Source organism: Microtus oregoni, unplaced genomic scaffold (genome assembly GCF_018167655.1).
Source record: "Microtus oregoni isolate MIOR12 unplaced genomic scaffold, Mior012 000004F_ref0000308, whole genome shotgun sequence".
Taxonomy (NCBI): domain Eukaryota; kingdom Metazoa; phylum Chordata; class Mammalia; order Rodentia; family Cricetidae; genus Microtus; species Microtus oregoni.
Window position 1 is genome coordinate 39,924,493 of NW_024543063.1, and position 18,153 is coordinate 39,942,645.

At 44.0% G+C, this 18,153-nt stretch overlaps 1 protein-coding gene across 1 annotated transcript in view; it reads left to right on the forward strand.

Moving 5' to 3' along the window:
• Adamts18 (ADAM metallopeptidase with thrombospondin type 1 motif 18) overlaps positions 1–18,153 on the forward strand; it is a 132,408-nt gene that overhangs the window by 71,536 nt on the left and 42,719 nt on the right. The window contains exons 11-12 of the mRNA XM_041650470.1: positions 8,404–8,499; positions 11,682–11,830. Of these exons, the coding sequence (XP_041506404.1) occupies positions 8,404–8,499; positions 11,682–11,830 (245 nt within the window). The remainder of the gene's footprint in view (positions 1–8,403; positions 8,500–11,681; positions 11,831–18,153) is intronic.

Genomic DNA, 18,153 nt, shown 5'->3' on the forward strand with positions numbered 1-18,153 from the left:
ACATGGGATTTACATTATGTATTTCAGTTGTTTTCTAAATGAGCAAACATGCAGCTGTTTCAATTTGCCTGTTAAGCCTCAGCATTAGGTAGAATCACCCATTCACTGAGTAGAATCTGCTGAGCATGCCCTTCGACCACTTCATTCTGAGATCGCTACCTTTCTCAATCATCGAATCTGCGCACCTCAATCTTCGAATCTGCGCACATTGTATGTACGGAGCTAGTAATAAGCATGGCTTCCTTTAGAAATACAGAGGAGTTGCCGAATGAGTCCCCTTCCACCGGGATCGTGCCTGTTCTGTGTCAGGCAGTGAGAAGGGGGTCAGTACCCCGCCTTAATCATTTTCTGGTGCCGCATCATATTTTTAAAAGATGGTATCTCAGCCTTGGTTGACCCTGGAAAGCATAGTGAAGAGAACTGAAAATTCCAAGTGAAAAGAGCTTGAAATGATGAATGACGCAGGGATGTCTGGGTGTCTGGGAGGGAACCTGGGGAGTCTGGGCTAATAGAGAGATGGTTTAAGATGCCGATGGATGGGAAGGTGAGATTGATTGATGGCTCCTGAGTGTGGACTTGTTCTCCCTGTGAACTAGCTTTTGGTATTTTCCTAACATTGTTTATAACCAGAGTCATGGCCTCATCCCTAATGGTCACAATGGTACTCTACTGTGTTCTAACAACAGCAACAACAAAAAAGGATTTTCTAAACAATGAAATCCCATTTTTAATTTTTTTAAAATTTATCTTTAAGGTCTTTATTGTGTTGTCTTTATTTTTCTCTTTCTGCTGTTTCCCTTCAATCTACATGAAATTTTCTCCCTGTCATTCCTCCTAGAAAGGCAAGCTTACATGGTAGGTAAAAGCACACATGCAGGAATGGAGAATTGGCTTGGGGTAAAAGTGTGTCCTGCTTTTCCAGAGGACCTGAGTTCAATTCCCAACTCTACCCTGACTCCCTAAAACTTCCTGTAACTCTAGATCCTAGGGGTCTGACCACCTCTCCAGAAGGGCTGACGCTCACATGCAAACACACACTTATATATACACATGCACATACTCTCTGCCTTTGGGAAGTAGGCAGACCTGGGGTTAGAGTCTTATTCCAACTTTGCCTAGAGAGATTCTTAAACAAATGATTCAGCCTCCCTTGACCCACGTGTCCACATCTGTAAGGAGAAGGTCATAGTTCCTCCCCAGCTAATTTGTGAGGACTGTTCTCTGGGTCCAGTCACATTCTTGAGTGCATGAGAGGTCCTCTTAATCTCTTCCTTTCCCATTCAGCATCACGGCCCCCAGGGTACTGGACGTCTTCATAGAGGCAGAGGTGTGTGCGAGCATTCTTTCACGTGTGTCTACTCTCCCTCTTCTCCCAGACTCAAATGCCATTTGGCTAGCAAATCACACTGTTCCTCCCCACAGTGTTTGTACAGTCAGTCTGAGGGCTCTAACAAAAGTTCTGAACCAAAGCTACATCTGGAGAAAGAGAGCTTGCTTTAGGTGGCAGTTACAGGGTGGCTCCTGGGTGTTGCTCTGATGTGGACCAACTCTAGTGAGGGTCTTCCTAGCTGTATCACAGTGTGGATGATGTCCATGGCTAGGAAATATATGAGAGAAAATGATCTCTCTGCAAGAAAGAGAGGTCGTAGAGCCAGGCCCCGGGGCAGTTTTATCCTGTCCCAACTCACATGAGAACTAAACAGAGTTGGCAGGAGAAATACCTTAATCACTGTTATGTGAAATTTCCTGGGGAGACATAAGTGTTTCTCTGCCCCCTCCCTCAGCTAGGGCACTAACAACAGATCAAAGAGACCATTCCACCCAAGTCTAGCCTAGTGAACCAACGAGTCTCTGAGGTTTCCCTGCAGGTGCATGAATGGCTCAGAAACGGGAGCATTGCACAACTTCCCACCTAGCATGGGTGTTTTCTTAGGAAAGCTGCCTCCCATTCCTGAAAGTCTCTGAGCAACTTGAAGGCAGCTTGGACAGTTGAAGACTCCCCCTCAGTAATTGGTTATTGCCTGTGTAACCTTGGAAAAGGGCCTATAGAGCTTCCAGAGATGTATGAGTTTCCTGGACTTCCTGACTCCTAGGAGCCTTCCTTCAGGAGGGAGTGTTTCAATCAGAAGGAAACAGCTGCGCAGTAACCCCTGTCAAGGGCACTCCTTCACTCACCCAATATCTTCCCCCTAGACCCCATTTGATAACGACTCCACCTCTGAACATTGACACACTGAAGTCTAAGTTCCTGACATAAGGGTGTTGGGGGTTCAAACCACACCCAGGGCAGAGCAGCATTCATGAGAATGAATTAGTAATCTGACGTAGGGTTCCATGCTATTTAGACAGACCTGAAAGAGACTTACCTCCCTAGCAACTGATGAGAAAAACATCCCCTCAATGACTATTCACTTAAAAAGAAATAGTGCCTGGCTAACCAATTGATGGTGTTTGTTGAGAGTTCTGAAACATGGCACAGGAGTCAGTCGATGTTTGCACGCTGGTACCTTTCCTGCACCGGCCATAAACAGGACAAAGGAAATACCTCAGAGTTGGTTCTTGGCTCAGTATCCCCAATTACCATCACGTAGCTAGGGCTCATCATATTGATTGGCTCATTGAGAAATTTTAAAGCCAAATAGAAATTTGGGGGATGATATTTGAATACTAGTGAATGCTTCAGTGGCCATTGTTTCAGAGAGCCTTTCTCCCAGAAGGCATTAGGATATGAGAATGTTTCCTCTAAGAATTTGACATTGGGCTTAAAGAGAAAAGAGTAAGTAGGAGGTTTCTAGAAGTTTCTCATAAATGCCCTGTAATAAATCATATCATCTTTCAATTTCTATCATCTTTCCCCACCAGCTTACATCCCAGTTATATTATGTCCTTATTCACCTTCAAATATTCTGTTTAATACTGCCTTTCTCATGCGTCATCTATGGATTTCCCATTCTAGAATACTGCGTAGCCTTCTGTCTAGATGACAAGTTTGTAATCATTCTATACCATTAAAGATGTAGCCTAAGAGTTACCTCTTTCTCCCCAAGGACATTTAAACTATTCTTCCTCCGGGCTCTGTCTTTATGTATCACCATTATAAACTTGTGATTCCACATTGTAATCATCCATGCATATTCCTTGCTCCTGCTGGTGCAAAATCTACTTAACTATTAGTCTTATGTAGCAGTAGATCCTTTGCAATCAATTAGCCTAATAGCAATGGCTGTGGTTCACTCTTTTACACACTCCTGTTTTCATAGAGTAGATTTTGCTCTCCTGCTCCCCCCATGCTTCCCGTGAGGAAGCATGGGTGATTTGTGTGATAGAGCACCTCAGGCTGGAGAGGTGGCTCAGTGGATAAAGTTTGAGAGCCAGCGTTGGATCCTCAGAACCCACTTGAAATCTAGGTTGTTGAGCATGGCAGCTAGCTTGTGAACCCAAGGCTCAGAAGGCAGGACAGGAGATCTTTGGGTAAAGTGGCGGAACCAGTGAACTTCAGCTTCAGTAAGAGACCTTGTCTCAGTTAGTAAAGTGGATGGAGGAAGACACCCATCATTGACTTCTGGCCTCTAAATGTATATATGCACACATGGTGCCCCTCTCCATTTAAACATGCATATCAGACACAAGTGCATCTGGGTGTGCACATCACAGGGCATTTCTAGCATTGCCTGTCTTTGTGTTGTTTGGCTAAAGGATGCACATTTATCTAACAGTTTTCTAAAGATACCTTGCCTCCAACAGAGACTTTGGCTTTCCCCTCTATCTGCAAAACAGAGGGTGCAGTTAGTTTAACACTGTAGAGACTGTGTTAGCAGACCACTTGGGCCACAGATTGCAGCCTGACTCCAATTCTTCATAGCCTGTAATTTGTTTTTTTCTAAGTCTCTCTTTGTCTGACTCCAGTGTTCCATTAAGCAACTGGTGGAAAATGCATGGCATTATTTATTGTTCCCCCTTGAACTCAACAGTAAGGAAATAGAAGTTAAATAACTTAAGAGCACTAATAGAAAAGAAAACAATAAGGACCAGGCTTCTGAGTCAACATAGGTTGAATTCTTGATTGTATATTTTTGAATGAACTGTTCAAACATGGAGGAAAGATAACCACTGATTTATGTAGAAACAGTTATATATCTTTATAAGCATATTTTAACCCTTGGATCCAATAAATACTTTCCAAGTATTTTGTCTGACAGAAATCATAGGAGATGCTGGGCGGTGGTGGCGCACGCCTTTAATCCCAGCACTCGGGAGGCAGAGGCAGGCGGATCTTTGTGAGTTCGAGGCCCGCCTGGTCTACAAGAGCTAGTTCCAGGACAGGAACCAAAAAGCTACAGAGAAACCCTGTCTCGAAAATCAAAAAAAAACAAAAAAAAGAAATCACAGGAGATAGTTGGTACAAAAATGGTTTATTTGATAGTGTTCTTAGCTAATGCTTGATTGACAGGAGTCAAAGAGTAGAGGCAACCTTCAGAATGGCCTTTAGATAATGACTAGAAAAAAACTGATGCATTTATTTTATTAAAAAAATAACTACTCATAAAAACATGGAGAACTAAAAACTACATGTTGAAAAAAATGCCATGAGTTCATTTGGTATAATTCTACTATCCAAAATTGTGGTGGTAGTGTCTACAATGGTGTTTATATTTTGTCAGAGCTTTGAGAACCATATGCTTACAATATAGGTGCATATTATTGCAAATTATACCTCAGCAAACTTGCTTCTTAAAGTGATGCCAATGACATGGTCTGTTGGTTGCTGCTTTTTAATTACTGCTTCCCCTCAAAAGCTTGGGTAGTGAGATTAAACACAAGGTGTTTCAGGTCTAGCCTAGGAGAGATTTACTGCTGAGAGTAGTTGAGTATGCATCTGACATTTCCTGAGTCTCCTTTTTCCCATTAGCACACCAAAGAGAACAATTGTGGAGTCAATCAAGTAATATAGGGGAAACTCTTAGCGGCGGGAGCAGGATTTTTGTTGTTTATTTCTTTTCTTTTCAGTACTGGATTGAGTATTGAATAGAGCCTCGTGCATGCTTGGTAAATGCTCCTCCTTGGAAGTGTGTCCCAGCAGTGCCCAGTTTCATTATGTTTTCCAGAATTCTTTGTCAGAGTATAATACTATTTTTGAGATAGAGTCTTACTGAATGGGTCAAACTGTCCTAAAACTACATAGACCAGGCTGCCTTCGAACTCACTCTGACTTCCGAGTGCTGGGACTAAAGGCGTGCACTACCACTGGCACATTTTTAGTTGAAAACTTGTCTTAAGAATTGCAGATTACTTACTGCCAGTGAGACTGTTTCCTAATTATAAAGTCGGTCATTTCGATTCATATATTGACTTGTTGAAAATATTTATTGAAGTCTGCCTGGGACCCTGTCCTTGGAGCAGTGCCTCTGTATTAGGAAGGAGGATGATACATGGAGAATACTATAAACAAATAGATTATTGGCAAAGTGACTTTGGGATAAATAGGTTGAAGGTTGATTGGGTGGTAGCTGATTAAATTTTAATTAGTAATACTGAGATGTTGCTGAGTGGTAGGGCATTTGCCTAGCATGTGTGAAGCCCCTGCCACATACAAACACAAACTCACATACAACACACACACACACACACACACACACACTATTGAGTTCTCAAAGGGAACTTTATGAAGGCTTGAAGGGAATAAGAAAATGAGCCACTGTTAGGTATTCAGGTTGTTGGGGATGTGGATAGAGCAAGATGTGCAAAGGCTGGTGTTTGGAGCAATCTGGAGGCACTTTCAGAATACTGCCTCAGTGTTGATAGAACAGCTGTATGCAGGTGTGCTGGTTAGCTTTATCTATCAACTTGATACAACCTAGAATCACGAGGGGAAGAGAGTCTTAAGGAATTATCTAGACCCAATGTCTGTGGGGTATTATCTTGATTGTTAAATGATATAGGAAGAAGATGTAGCCCACTGTGGGAAGTGCCATTCCCTAGTCAGGGACTGTAAAAGAGAGGATAAAGCCATCTGAGGGCAAGCAAACAATTATCCATTCACTGATTCTTCCCCTGATCTGATCGTGGATGTGATATTGACTAGCTACATCCAGGTCCTGATAGGGTGAACTGTAACATGGGCTTTGTTATTTTCAGTTCAGCTTCCCTCCTCTAACTTGCTTTTGGTTGGTAGTTTTATCACAAAGAAATTGATGCCACAACAGCAAGAGTTGACCTGTAAGAGGTCACCTTGATCAGAGGGATCAAGCGTATTCAGTGACTGACTTGGAAGCAGCCAAGAAGGACTCTGGATTTACCCTGAGTCAATCGAGACAACATCACATGGTTTGAACAGAGCAGTAACATGAACTGACTGACTTATATGGAAGAATCCCTCTAGCTCATAATGCTGGCCAGCAGAGCTTTCCATGCTGATGGGACTATCTTCTGCTCTTCAGTGTGATAGCCACATACCGTATCTGACTCTTGAAAACTTGAGCTGTGACTAGGACAAAAGTCATATGCAACTCTGGGCCACTGTATCAGGTAGTGCCCTGTTGAGAACTCACTGGGTAGATGGAGGAAAACAGAACAAGTGGGTTTGTGTTAAAGGGCATGACATTAAGGCACATGCAAAGTGGCTGGGAACAGGGTGGCAGCAATGAGTGTGAGAAGTGTTGTTTAGATTTAGGAGCTATTTTGAAGGTAAACTCAACATGGTGGTATAGTTTTAGAAGTCCCTATGAGAGTTCCTCTGTGTATACGCTATAGAACTTGAGTTTTCAGATGCTTTTAGCATTTTCAACATGTCATATTTTACTAGAAGGAACTTGTCTTGTGGAATATAACCAGAGAACGTGGGTCAGCAAATGACAGGACCCAGTACAGCCAGCATTGCTTAAATATGTGGTCTTGTTGAGGTGGGGGATCATATCCAGGCAACATGAGACCTTTGGGTCTCTGTGGTTATTTCTCTTTCTCTTAAATTATGACTTAAGTCCAGGTAATTATAGATAAGACAAAATGGGGTATACTGACGGGGGGAAAAGTGGGAGGTACCTGCTAAAGAGTGCAAGCTCCCCTCTTTGTTTACTTTGAAAGGGAGTTTTCTCAGAGGGTTTTTGTGGTCGTTAAAGCATGTCGTCGGCTGTAATTACATTTGACTTCTGCACTTCACCACAGGGGAAATAACATGTCCGTACAGCCTGTCTGATTTCACCCTGGAATCCCTGTGTTTTGCCTGCTCTTCTCCAGCTGCCCCTTGTCTCAGCCCTGTGGCTTGGCTTAGGCTGTCGTGTCTAGACCACCCTCCCCAACTCCTTTTTCTATTTTTCTTATGGTCTCCCTCCCCCCTTTTTGTTGCTCTGTATCAGGTTGATTTTGATGGCTGCTATATGTATGCGCCGTGGCTCTCCATTGGCTGTAGGAAAGAAACGTATTTGGTCTTCAAAGTCATGGCTTGAACTGACACTAGGATTGACGAACCTCACTAGCAAGATGACCTTTTTCCCAAAAGCATGGAAGATGCCTCTAGCCCTTCCATAAGATTGACTTGCACTGTTTCTATGGAGACCTCTTTCTCCTCCCGTCTGACCTACACTCCTCACATCTCTTGCTCAATAACTGCTTCAACTCTGGAATACCTTGATATGGAATCCCTTATCCATCACAGCCCCGCTTCTGTTTGTTGAGAGTCTGCCTCCTGATCCTTTAAATTACCTCATAGGTCTAGGGTCAGAATTAAGTTGCCATAGTGCTGGAAGTCACGAGGCTAAGAAAGTGGCAATGATGGTGATAATACCACAAAGATATCAAGAACTGTGTGTGCCAGACTGGATGATCCCTGACCGTGCAGTATGTCATTTTTCCTTGAGAACACTCTGGGAGGGCGGGGGTCAGGTGACAGTTGGATAACTTGTAGAGGGAGAATTAGAGAAGAAAAAGGAACCTGCAGCTTCTAGGGGTTCTAAACATGCTAGGGACATGGACGGGTCACATCTGCTTTATTCCTCTCTTGATCTGTTCTGTCACCCAGGGTATTGTCACTATCATCAGAAAGCAGATCTCTTGAGAGCACACACACGCATATGCACACACGCACGCACGCGCGCGCACACACACACACACACACACACACACACACACACACCCCTGCCACTTAGGTCTGAATAGTCAGTGATCTGGATATTAACTAATGCTACCCCCTCTTCACTAAATACACACAAGCATGCAGACTCTGCAAACTCTCTTCCTGTTTATCTCCTTACTACAAAAGAAAATTGCTTTATTGCCACCATCTTGACTTGCTTGTACATTGAGGAGTTTATCCCAAAATAAAGCCCCATACCCCAAGGCTTTAACTGTTAGCATTTTTTTTTATGTGTGTATTGCCAGTCTCATCCTCCCTTTCCCCCCTCTTTTCAGGATATCTGTAAATCACTCTGGTGCCACCGCGTGGGCCACCGATGTGAGACCAAGTTCACGCCGGCAGCAGAAGGAACCGCTTGTGGCTTGAACATGGTAACTGTGCACTTGTTAGTCTGCAGCTCCAGAACAGTGCCAAGGTCATAGAGCAGTGGCTTTAGAAGGGCACATTTTCCGTGGCTGCATTTTTCTCCTGTTTTCTCTTTAAAGTAACCAGCATTAGCAAGCAGAGATTACAGAACAGATTTGCAACATAGACAGTTCATTCATTTGTTTATATAGATATTTTACTTGTGCTTCTCTTTATGGATGGGGCCTTGGGTCTTCAGCATCTCTATGTCGCTGACCTGATGGGCTTCACTGCACTCCACATGCGGGCTAAACTTCATGTTCTATACAAGAGCCCCAGGGGGCAGGTGTTCCCATTAGGAACAGAAATGACTGCCCACACAAATTTTCACATTTACTTCTCTTGTCTTTCCTTTTCTCTAAGAAGGTCTGTCAGGAAAGGCACCCTTGGCATAACAGTAAATGAAGTATAGTTAGCAAGTCCATTGGAAAACCCACACTAGAGCGTCAACATACAATGAGATGGTGCAGGTTTGATGATCTCGGTCATTTGTTTTCTCAAAACTCTCCTAATCTGAATAGAAGAACTGATCATTTGAAGTGATTTCAGTTCTTTGGTGACTATTGAGTATCAGTATCAGAATGAGTCTCTCTGACGATACCCCGGTGAGACAAATGAAAACTCAATCCTGTTCTTCCAAGAACCCATAGCAGAAGCTGCCAGCTATTACTGTTCTTCAAACGTTCCTCTTGAAACACTAACTGCTACCACCCAAAGGAAACAACATTGGTTGCAATCCAATATTCATGTCAAATGAACGGTAATTAAAATATATACCAAGTGGACCCTGGAGCTGACATTGAAGAGACCTGAGAGACTACGGAAATAGAGGCAGAGGGCAGACACAGGGCATCAAAATGGCTGAAAGCTGCGACCTTCCATCTCAAGATATGTGTGCAAGGAAGAGTTAGGTCTATACTGTCACACGCTGAATTAAAAAGTTTTGGGGCAGGATCCGGGGGCTCATTCTGTAATCCCAGGATTCAGAAGACTGAGACAGGAGGCATGCCATGAGTTTGAGTTTAGCCTAGCTTACATAGCAAGTTCCATGACAGCCTCTGCCAGGAAGTAAGATCTTGCCTAATCATGTAAATAACACGTTTTAAAATGTACAGTGCAAGTCACAGCTAGCCAGTCTTATTGAATATTTGAGAAACACTGGGAATATGTAAGATAGATAAGATTATATGTATATCTATTGAATGTTTTCATTCTATACATAGAATTTTATATATACATTGTGTTGCTTGCACCTATGTGTAGATTTCTGTAAATTCCCATTTGTTACACAGATTGCAAAGGCAGAGGAAGACAGTCTGCTAGCAATCCGACCTAGGACCGGGATGAATACCGAGATCATAGCAGCCCAGATGTTCATCCCAGCGGTTGAAGCAGATATAAAGAAATGCATTTCCAGCAAAGAAATTAGATTAAGATTAAGACACATCAGTCAGTAATTTGTCTGTCTATAAGAAACAAAATGAGCCCTATGTAGTTGTGAAATCTAGATTCTTCTATGTGTGTTATAGTTGTGTCCCTATAAGACCGTGCAAGCCAGAAGGTCCCTACTCAGTTCTCATAGGCAATGTAGCCTTCAATTCCTGAATGCTTGAAAGGGCTCTAGAAATCTGGTGAGACAAGTCTTCCCTCTGTTCCCAGACATCAGAGCAGCTTGGTTTGCTGTTGGCTGCTGGTGCTAGTGGGACCATGGGCTATTGCTTTTTGTCCCGTGGCAGCCCAGTAAAGACCCCTTGATTCCTGGTGGGAAAGATGTATGGTGGCCTTAGCAAGAGCCCTCAGATGACTGATTGGTCCTCCACAGTGTTACATAATTTCAAACTCTGAAATTGCAATTAACACAAGCAAAAGAAAAGCTTAAAACAGAGGGATCAATCTGTTCGTGGCAAGAATGTGAAGAAGAAATATAACCAAGAAAAAGCTCACTTTCAACAAAGCCACACAGTGAGCAGTCGTACAGCCAAATGTATCAGGGGAGTGAGGGGGATGGTGGAGAGCTGTAAGTCAGACAGCCTCTCTGTAATTCTGTAACTGAACACCCCTTCTCAACAAAAACTGGTGTCCCCTAAAGCCCAGCCCTTTGGATCAAAGTGCAGAGGTTTTCAGTGTGTGGTTCTACTAAGTCTTGCAGGACTTGCTCAAAGTGAAAACACAACAAGAAAAAAAAAGCAATACTGCACGTACTGGCTTTGTGGGAGCCTAGGCAGTTTGGATGCTCACCTTACTAGACCTGGATGGAGGTGGGTGGTCCTTGGACTTCCCACAGGGCAGGGAACCCTGATTGCTCTTTGGGCTGACTAAGAGGGGGACTTGATTGGGAGAGGGGGAGGGATATGGGAGGCGGTAGCAAGGAAGAGACAGAAATCTTTAATAAATAAATAAATAATAAATAAAAAGCAATACTTCCAGAGATGAACTCAGCCTCTAGGGAAGGAGGAGAAATGGAGGTGGGGGCTAGCAAACCCTGAATTTACTGCAAAAAAAAGAACTAACATGGGAGGCTAGCAGAGAAAACAATCCTTAGCCCACCTTGTGCAAATCACAACCAAATGAAGGACTCAGAACAAATCCATCCAAGGCACTGAAGATCACCTGTCATCAGAAACGGGCACCTTCTATGAATGTGATTTGTTCAGACAGAAAGTTACTAATTTCATAAGAGATTACTATCTGATGGTTGAACGAGGCCAATCACATGCACAGTTAGCTATACCTCGCATCTGCTTTGATAGTGACATCATCACAGTGATCAACACTTGAATGCATTAGAATTGTTCCTTAAATAGCATTGTCTCCATGCAACAAAGAGGCCTCCTTGTAATTCTGTCTGACGACTTGGGCCATTGTATAGAATCTTATCTGTCTGTTTTCCTTACATGGACAGTTCACACAGCATGTGCTTCTCAGCCTGAGGATGGGGAGCGCCACTTCTCTTTGAGGCAGACTTGAAAATACAGGCAGCATTCACACAGCCATAAAAACAGCAAACAAGAGCCATGTCCGTGTCACACAGTGTCCCCCCTACCTTCCCAGACTTCTTTTTTTTCTTTTTTATTGGGTAGACATTTGCCTCTCCCTGAACTTTCCCTGTGCTCTCTGATGGGAACCATGTCGCATGTTCTTTCTGCAGTGGTGTCGACAGGGCCAGTGTGTGAAGCTTGGAGATCTCGGGCCCCGGCCCATCCACGGCCAGTGGTCTGCCTGGTCGAAGTGGTCAGAATGCTCGCGCACTTGCGGTGGAGGAGTGAAGTACCAGGAAAGGCACTGTAGTAACCCCAAGTAAGGCTCCAGGAGGAACGGGCTTTTCAGTGGGATTTTCTTCCTTCCAGTTAAAAGCAACCAGCCAAGGTTTTCCTGTTTATACACGAAGGCTGTGTGTCCTGGGAAGTGGGGCAGGCAGAAGCATGTGGGTGGAATTGAGAACACAGCAGAAGAGTCAGTCTGTGTTCATATGATGATCCGGGACCCCAGTCGTCTCCTGAACTTTTGTCTTCACTGGAGCAAGGCCCTGCAGTTCTACACCTGAGCTGTTCAGTCGAGCAGCTTGGGGACCAGAACGTGTTTCTCTTACAGATGAACTGAGAATGTGTTATGATATTTTTCCTTGTAGGCATTTAAGTAACTTCAGAAGATTGTAATTGACACATGAGATGAACGCTTCCTATTTGTCCTGGTAGAAAGGTCTGAGGCGCTGCAGGTACAAAAACCCAGAGAACTCACCTGCCCTTTCTAAACGTGTGACTTTGGAAAAGTCACGTGAACTGTAAGCTTTTGTTTCTGTACAAAATGAGATGTTAGCACCATCTCGTAAGACTCTGAGGAATTAAGAATCGTGTCTGTAAAATCCCTCAGTGCCTGGAGTGGTGGCATACACCTGTAATCTCAGCACTTGGCCTGAATCAGGAAGAGTAAGGCTAATCTGGGCTGTATGGTGAGATCTTATACTGAGAGACAGAGACAGACATGGACAGACAGACGGACCCCAAGTGATCTGAGAGATGAGTAACACCCAATAGACATGCAGCAGAACATTCTGAGGGCCACATGCTCTCACAGTCCTCATCTCAACCTTTTTAGGAGGACAGGGTCTCCCAGCATCACCCTAGGGACCTATAGAGGAAGTGGTAGCTGCAGGGTCATGACACACCAGTGGCCTATAGAAAGTGTGATAGAATAAGAAGAGTGTGATGAGGCCCTGAAGGATGGCAGTTCACTGAGGTTAAGAATGTAAGCTGTGGAACCCAACACCCCAACCCTGCCCTAGTCCTGCACTGCCAGCCGTGAAGCCACCAGTAACCGGCTCTCCCTTTCTCAGAGTCCTCGCATGTGAACATGGGGTCATGATGGCAGCAGCCATGCTGAGGACTGTAAAGTGCTCTGCAGGAGGGCCCAGCATGCCATAAGTACTGCAGGAACCTGCGGTGAACAGAGAACCAACACATAACAAGATCGGAGTAAAAAGGAAACTTTCAGGAGAGAAAATAGTACCTCATCTGACTCAGCAGTCTGAGCGCCATATAAAGTTTTTTTTTTTATTTCTTTTTGTCAAAATAAGGAGCAGGTTGGAGTTAATTAGATGGTGTGTGCCAGGTGCTTCTTGGGCTTTCTTAGGCTGCTCTGGAGCCAGCCACTCTTCTCTCCTCCTCCCTCCCTGAGAATTGACTCTCGAGCCTCGCACACAGTGATGAAGTACTCCAAGCTCCCTTTGCAGGCCTCTTTAAACTTTTTATTTAGAGACAAAATGCTGGCTGACCTTGAGCTCTTTACCTACTCCAGGCTGGCCTTGAATTTGTGGTTCTACTTCCTCAGCCTCATAAATAGCTAAGATTACACACCTATAGTAATAGCTGTAGTTCCAAGTACCCAGAGCTTTTCAGATACAGAATTATTGACATAAAAGGCTGAGAAGTTCCTGTGAGTTCGTCTCATAAGAATTATTTTTTATTATTTTATGTCTCGTGTGTGTGTGTGTGTGTGTGTGTGTGTGTGTCCTGAATGTCTGTGCAGAGACCAGAAGAGGGCACCTGATCCCTGGAGGTGCAGTTACAGGAGGTTGTGGACTGTCAGATGTGAGTGGTGGGTGTGGAACTCCTCTGGTCCTCAGAAAGAGTAGGGTATTCTTAAGTGATCTACATCTCTCCAGCCCCAGAACTTCTTTTTTACATTGCCAGATCAACATCCATGGCATCTTCTTACTTGCTGCTAATGGGATTACATTCTATCTCTTTACTCCAAAGTGATAAAATCATCTTCAGGCATTGCCACATGTCCTAAAAGAAGCAAAATGTACATCTTTCTGAGACTCCTCAGACTCAGTGCCTGACTCTAGCTGGAGGAAGGCTTGGCATCCCTTCATGATTTATAGCAGATTATAAAAACCATCCTTCTGATACCTCACGGTAGCCACTGTCTCTACAGCACTCTTCAAAATCATTGTTACTTTATGTTCTGCAGCATATTTCCTGGGTCTGGTTTTCCATGCATGACTACATCTTATAATCCCAATATTTTCCTGACGAAGAAAGGAACTGCCTTATTTAATAGCTCTGCCAGTGGTGTGCAGGAAAGGCATCCCTGGGATTTCAGTTAAAGTCTTTCTCATGCCTATGGGTTTGAGAGCTCACCTTATGATAGAGAACTGCTTGTGGAAATGGCGTGTCTTGGTTTTAGAGATCCATGAGGGATTAATCACTAAACTCTTTCTACTTGGTGGAGTTCTGCAACGTTACACAAGATCACAGATAACTGGAATACTGTCGACTCTACCTCGGGGTGAAGCCACAAGTAAAACGAGAGATGGTCAGTTAATCCCAAAATGGTTGAATTAATTGTTCTATCCAGCCCCTAATTCTATTTGTTGGAGCAAAGCTGCTTTTTTCCCCTCACCCTTTCAATGTCAAGTTATTGATTTTTTTTTTTTTTTGTTCCAGCTGAGTTCTGCCGTTTGGTTCTGTTTGTAGCTCTCAGCTTAACCGTTTTCATTTTCTCACTGGAGAGGCAATGTAAGGTTCCCATTTCATCCTCCGAGTTTCTCCCCAGGATGTGTTTTGTTTCATAAAAGAATGAGGTATGCAAGGCGATTTGTAGATTTACCAGCATGTTTAGCTTCACAAGGGGTTAAAGGTCCTCTGATTCCACAGCGGCTAACATCAAGCATGTATGATTGCCTCCCCTGTCTGAAGCAGGTGCTTATATTTCTTCTACACCCCATTTTCTGTGCCGTTCCACTACACCTGAAGAGCCTCTCATAATACTTCTTCAGTCATTTTCTCACAAACACATTAAAGCCACCCCATCATTTCCAACTGCATGCCATCCCACTTTTTCACAGATGGGCAACCAAGGGAGAAAAGGGATTCCACTTACAGCATCAGCACCACTTGGGTACCACACTGACAATGGGAGATCCAAACCAAGCTGGTATAGTCTTCACCCTTTGACATTTCTCCTGGTTCCCTAGCTACCAAATTATCACATTGCAATAGAATTTCAGGATATTCCTTTAATTTCCATTCAAAAAATTAACAGTGACATCCTGAGATATTCTAGAACATTCCTAAAACACAAGTCTTTTCAGCAAAGAATTATAGATTACTCAGTCTAGTGCCACCCAGCCCCTGGAGTCTGGGGGAAGCTGGGATTTTACAACAATCATTGAACTGACTCTAGGGCCCATTTTTTCTAACCAATAATTTTCAGGCTCAATTTTCAAAATCAGTAGGGTCCTCTAAGTGGCACACCAATTTCTTCGGAAAACACATATCACACACACACATACTGTGTGTTCTTTTTTGTTGTTGTCATTATTATTGTTTTTCAAGACAGGGTTTTTCTGTGTAACAGTCCTAGCAGTCCTGGAACTAGTTCTTGTAGGCCAGGCTGGCCTTCAACTCAGAGAGATCCACCTGCTTCTGCCTCCTGAGTGCTGGGATTAAAGGCGTGCACCTATTTGCTTTATTGGCAGAGGCTGCTTGTTTTTTCCCAAGCAACCCAGACCGAAAATAATCACACAGAAACTGTATTAATTAAAACACTGCTTGATCTATTAGCTTATGCATATTTCTAGCTAGCTCTTACAACTTAACGCATTTCTATTAATCTGTGCATCACCATGAGGTCATGGCCTATCGGAAAGGTTCTGGCAGGCTCCCACATGTGGCTTTCTCCTTTTCCCTCTGACTCTGCCAACTCTCTCTCTATCTATCTATCTTTCTTCCAGCCTGGCTATATTCTGTTAAGCCATTGGCCCCAAACAACTTTTCTATTAACCAATGGTATTCACACCATACAGAGGGGAATCCTACATCAATTCTTGCTTGGTATGCATGAGAATATCTGTGCTCAGTTCCCAGCACTGCATAAGCCAGGCTCCGACTGTCTGGAATTGGATTATTCAGGAGGTAGATTCAAGAAGACCTGCACTTCAGGTTCATTCTTGACTGTGTAGCAAGTTTGAGGTTAGAATGAGATACATGAGACCCTGTCTGAGGAAGGGAGGGAGGGGCTCAGACAGACAGAGAGCACATACATGAGAGAATGTAAAGAATCTTACAGTATACATGTGTGTCTGTATGTACTTATCGGCATGTCTAAGGTGAGTCTAATAGTCATATAACCAACTAATACTATAAGCATCTGTGCTCAGGTTAACTGATGCAAAAACAAATACAGTTCTACTCTATGTTGTGGGAACTCCTTCAGCCAATAGCCTTTAAGCTATCGGCCCACTTTGAGTGTGGTCTTATGTACTAAAAGTGCAAATAAAAAGTGCGTGCAGCCCTTTCTTTTTCTGCTAAATTTGGTTCCAGTTCCCAGCACATGCAGAGAACTGCCGATCGCTACCCTTAATGTGAGTTTAGCCCCAAAGAAATAAACCTGTGTTAGACTCCAATCCGGGCTCTGTGGCATTCTCTGGTACCGCTACAACCTTATAACACAAGAGCATGTGCCAAGACTTCGCTTTCTGCCTCTCTTCCTGTTTCTAATCATAGAGCTCGGGCCACACTGCAGGATGTTATGGGAAAGTTTTCTATTTGCTTATCTAAACGTTCATGCTTAGGAGCACAGAAATCCAGGTGTGGCCGTGCAGCCCTGCAGTCCGTCATTCAGGAGGCACAGGCAGGAAGATTCTGAGTTCGCACTCAGGCAGGGACTGCCTTTTGCAACTCAGTCTCAGAGAGAATAACAGGCTGCGGGAAAATGCTCTTGAGCTGGAACATTTGCTAGGAAATCTGAAATTATTGGCAGCCGCGACTTTGACCACTCTGACTTTAGCCCATAACGAAGAAAAGTGAAATCTGAGCATTCTGATCAGAGAGCATAGCGTGGCTTGTAATTTGAGAGGATGAACTATTTAAAATGCTTAACTCATCTATAAAGTCAAGGACATTAAACCAGCATATGAAATTAAATGCCCATCTGCCTCGCCGTCAAAGACAGGCTCCCTCCCTGGCTACTTTGCTCCTGGATCTTTCTCTCGGTCCCCACGGGGTTCAACAATGCCTGTCTTGCTCCGAGAAATGCAGTCCTAGGTGACAAGGAAGAGAGTCTGGGCCAGAGTCCAAAGATCTGAGGTTCAGCTCCACTGTCCCCCTGAGCTGTGTAAGCTTCACTGACATGCTGTCTGGGCCTCGCCTGCGCGTTCTTCCCTTCATCCGTCTGGAGTGGAAAGACCTGTGAGTTTGGAGGCCTTTTCCAAGCTGTGTAGGCTGGACAAGTCACACCCTATGATGGTTCTTAAGCTGAACTAATAACAGGCAGTTCACGTACAGCCGATGTTTAAAATCTCAGAGAGAAAACCTTGAGCCGAGGATTTGCCGTAATATGCATTGTAGAGTATTGAGGCCATGATAATACAATTTAAGGTCTACTATTGGTCATCTGGGAAGTCCTAAGGGATCTGATTGAGTGCCACCCCACTGCATGTTTAGCCATTTGCTCCAGAATGTTTGTAAAAGGCAGAAACTTCTCATTCTGGCCATGCAACCCTTCCTGTGTCTGTGGAGTTCATCCATGAGATCTCAGGAAGGCTTGCTAGAAGATGCTGGGGTGGAACCAGCAGTGTTCTGTGACAAGCCTGGGCCTCCCACAGGAACAAAGAATTTTAATCACATCAACTTATTAACCTTGAGTCCCCTTTCAGGTGACCTGTTGGTATCAGATTTTATATGAAGTGGTCCACAGTTGGGTTTTAGCTCTGGAGAAGTCCGTGGGGAGGGAGAACAAGGAAGATGCTTTTTGAAAATTAGACTGGGTGAGTGGTTAGTGTTGGGTAAAGGCTAGGCTGGGTTCTAGTTAGTGTTTGGTGAAGGGTAGGCTGGGTACTGGTTAGTGTTGGGTACAGACTAGGCTGGGTACTAGTTAGTGTTTGGTGAGGGTAGGCTGGGTACTGGTTAGTGTTGGATGCAGGCTAGCCTGGGTACTGATTAGTGTTGGATGCAGGCTAGGCTGGGTACTGGTTAGCGTTGGGTGTAGGCTAGGCTGGGTACTGGTTAGTGTTGGGTGCAGGCTAGGCTGGGTACTGGTTAGTGTTTTGTTCAGTAGCTAGGTTGGGTACTGATTATTGTTGGATGCAGGCTAGGCTGGGTACTGGTTAGTGTTGG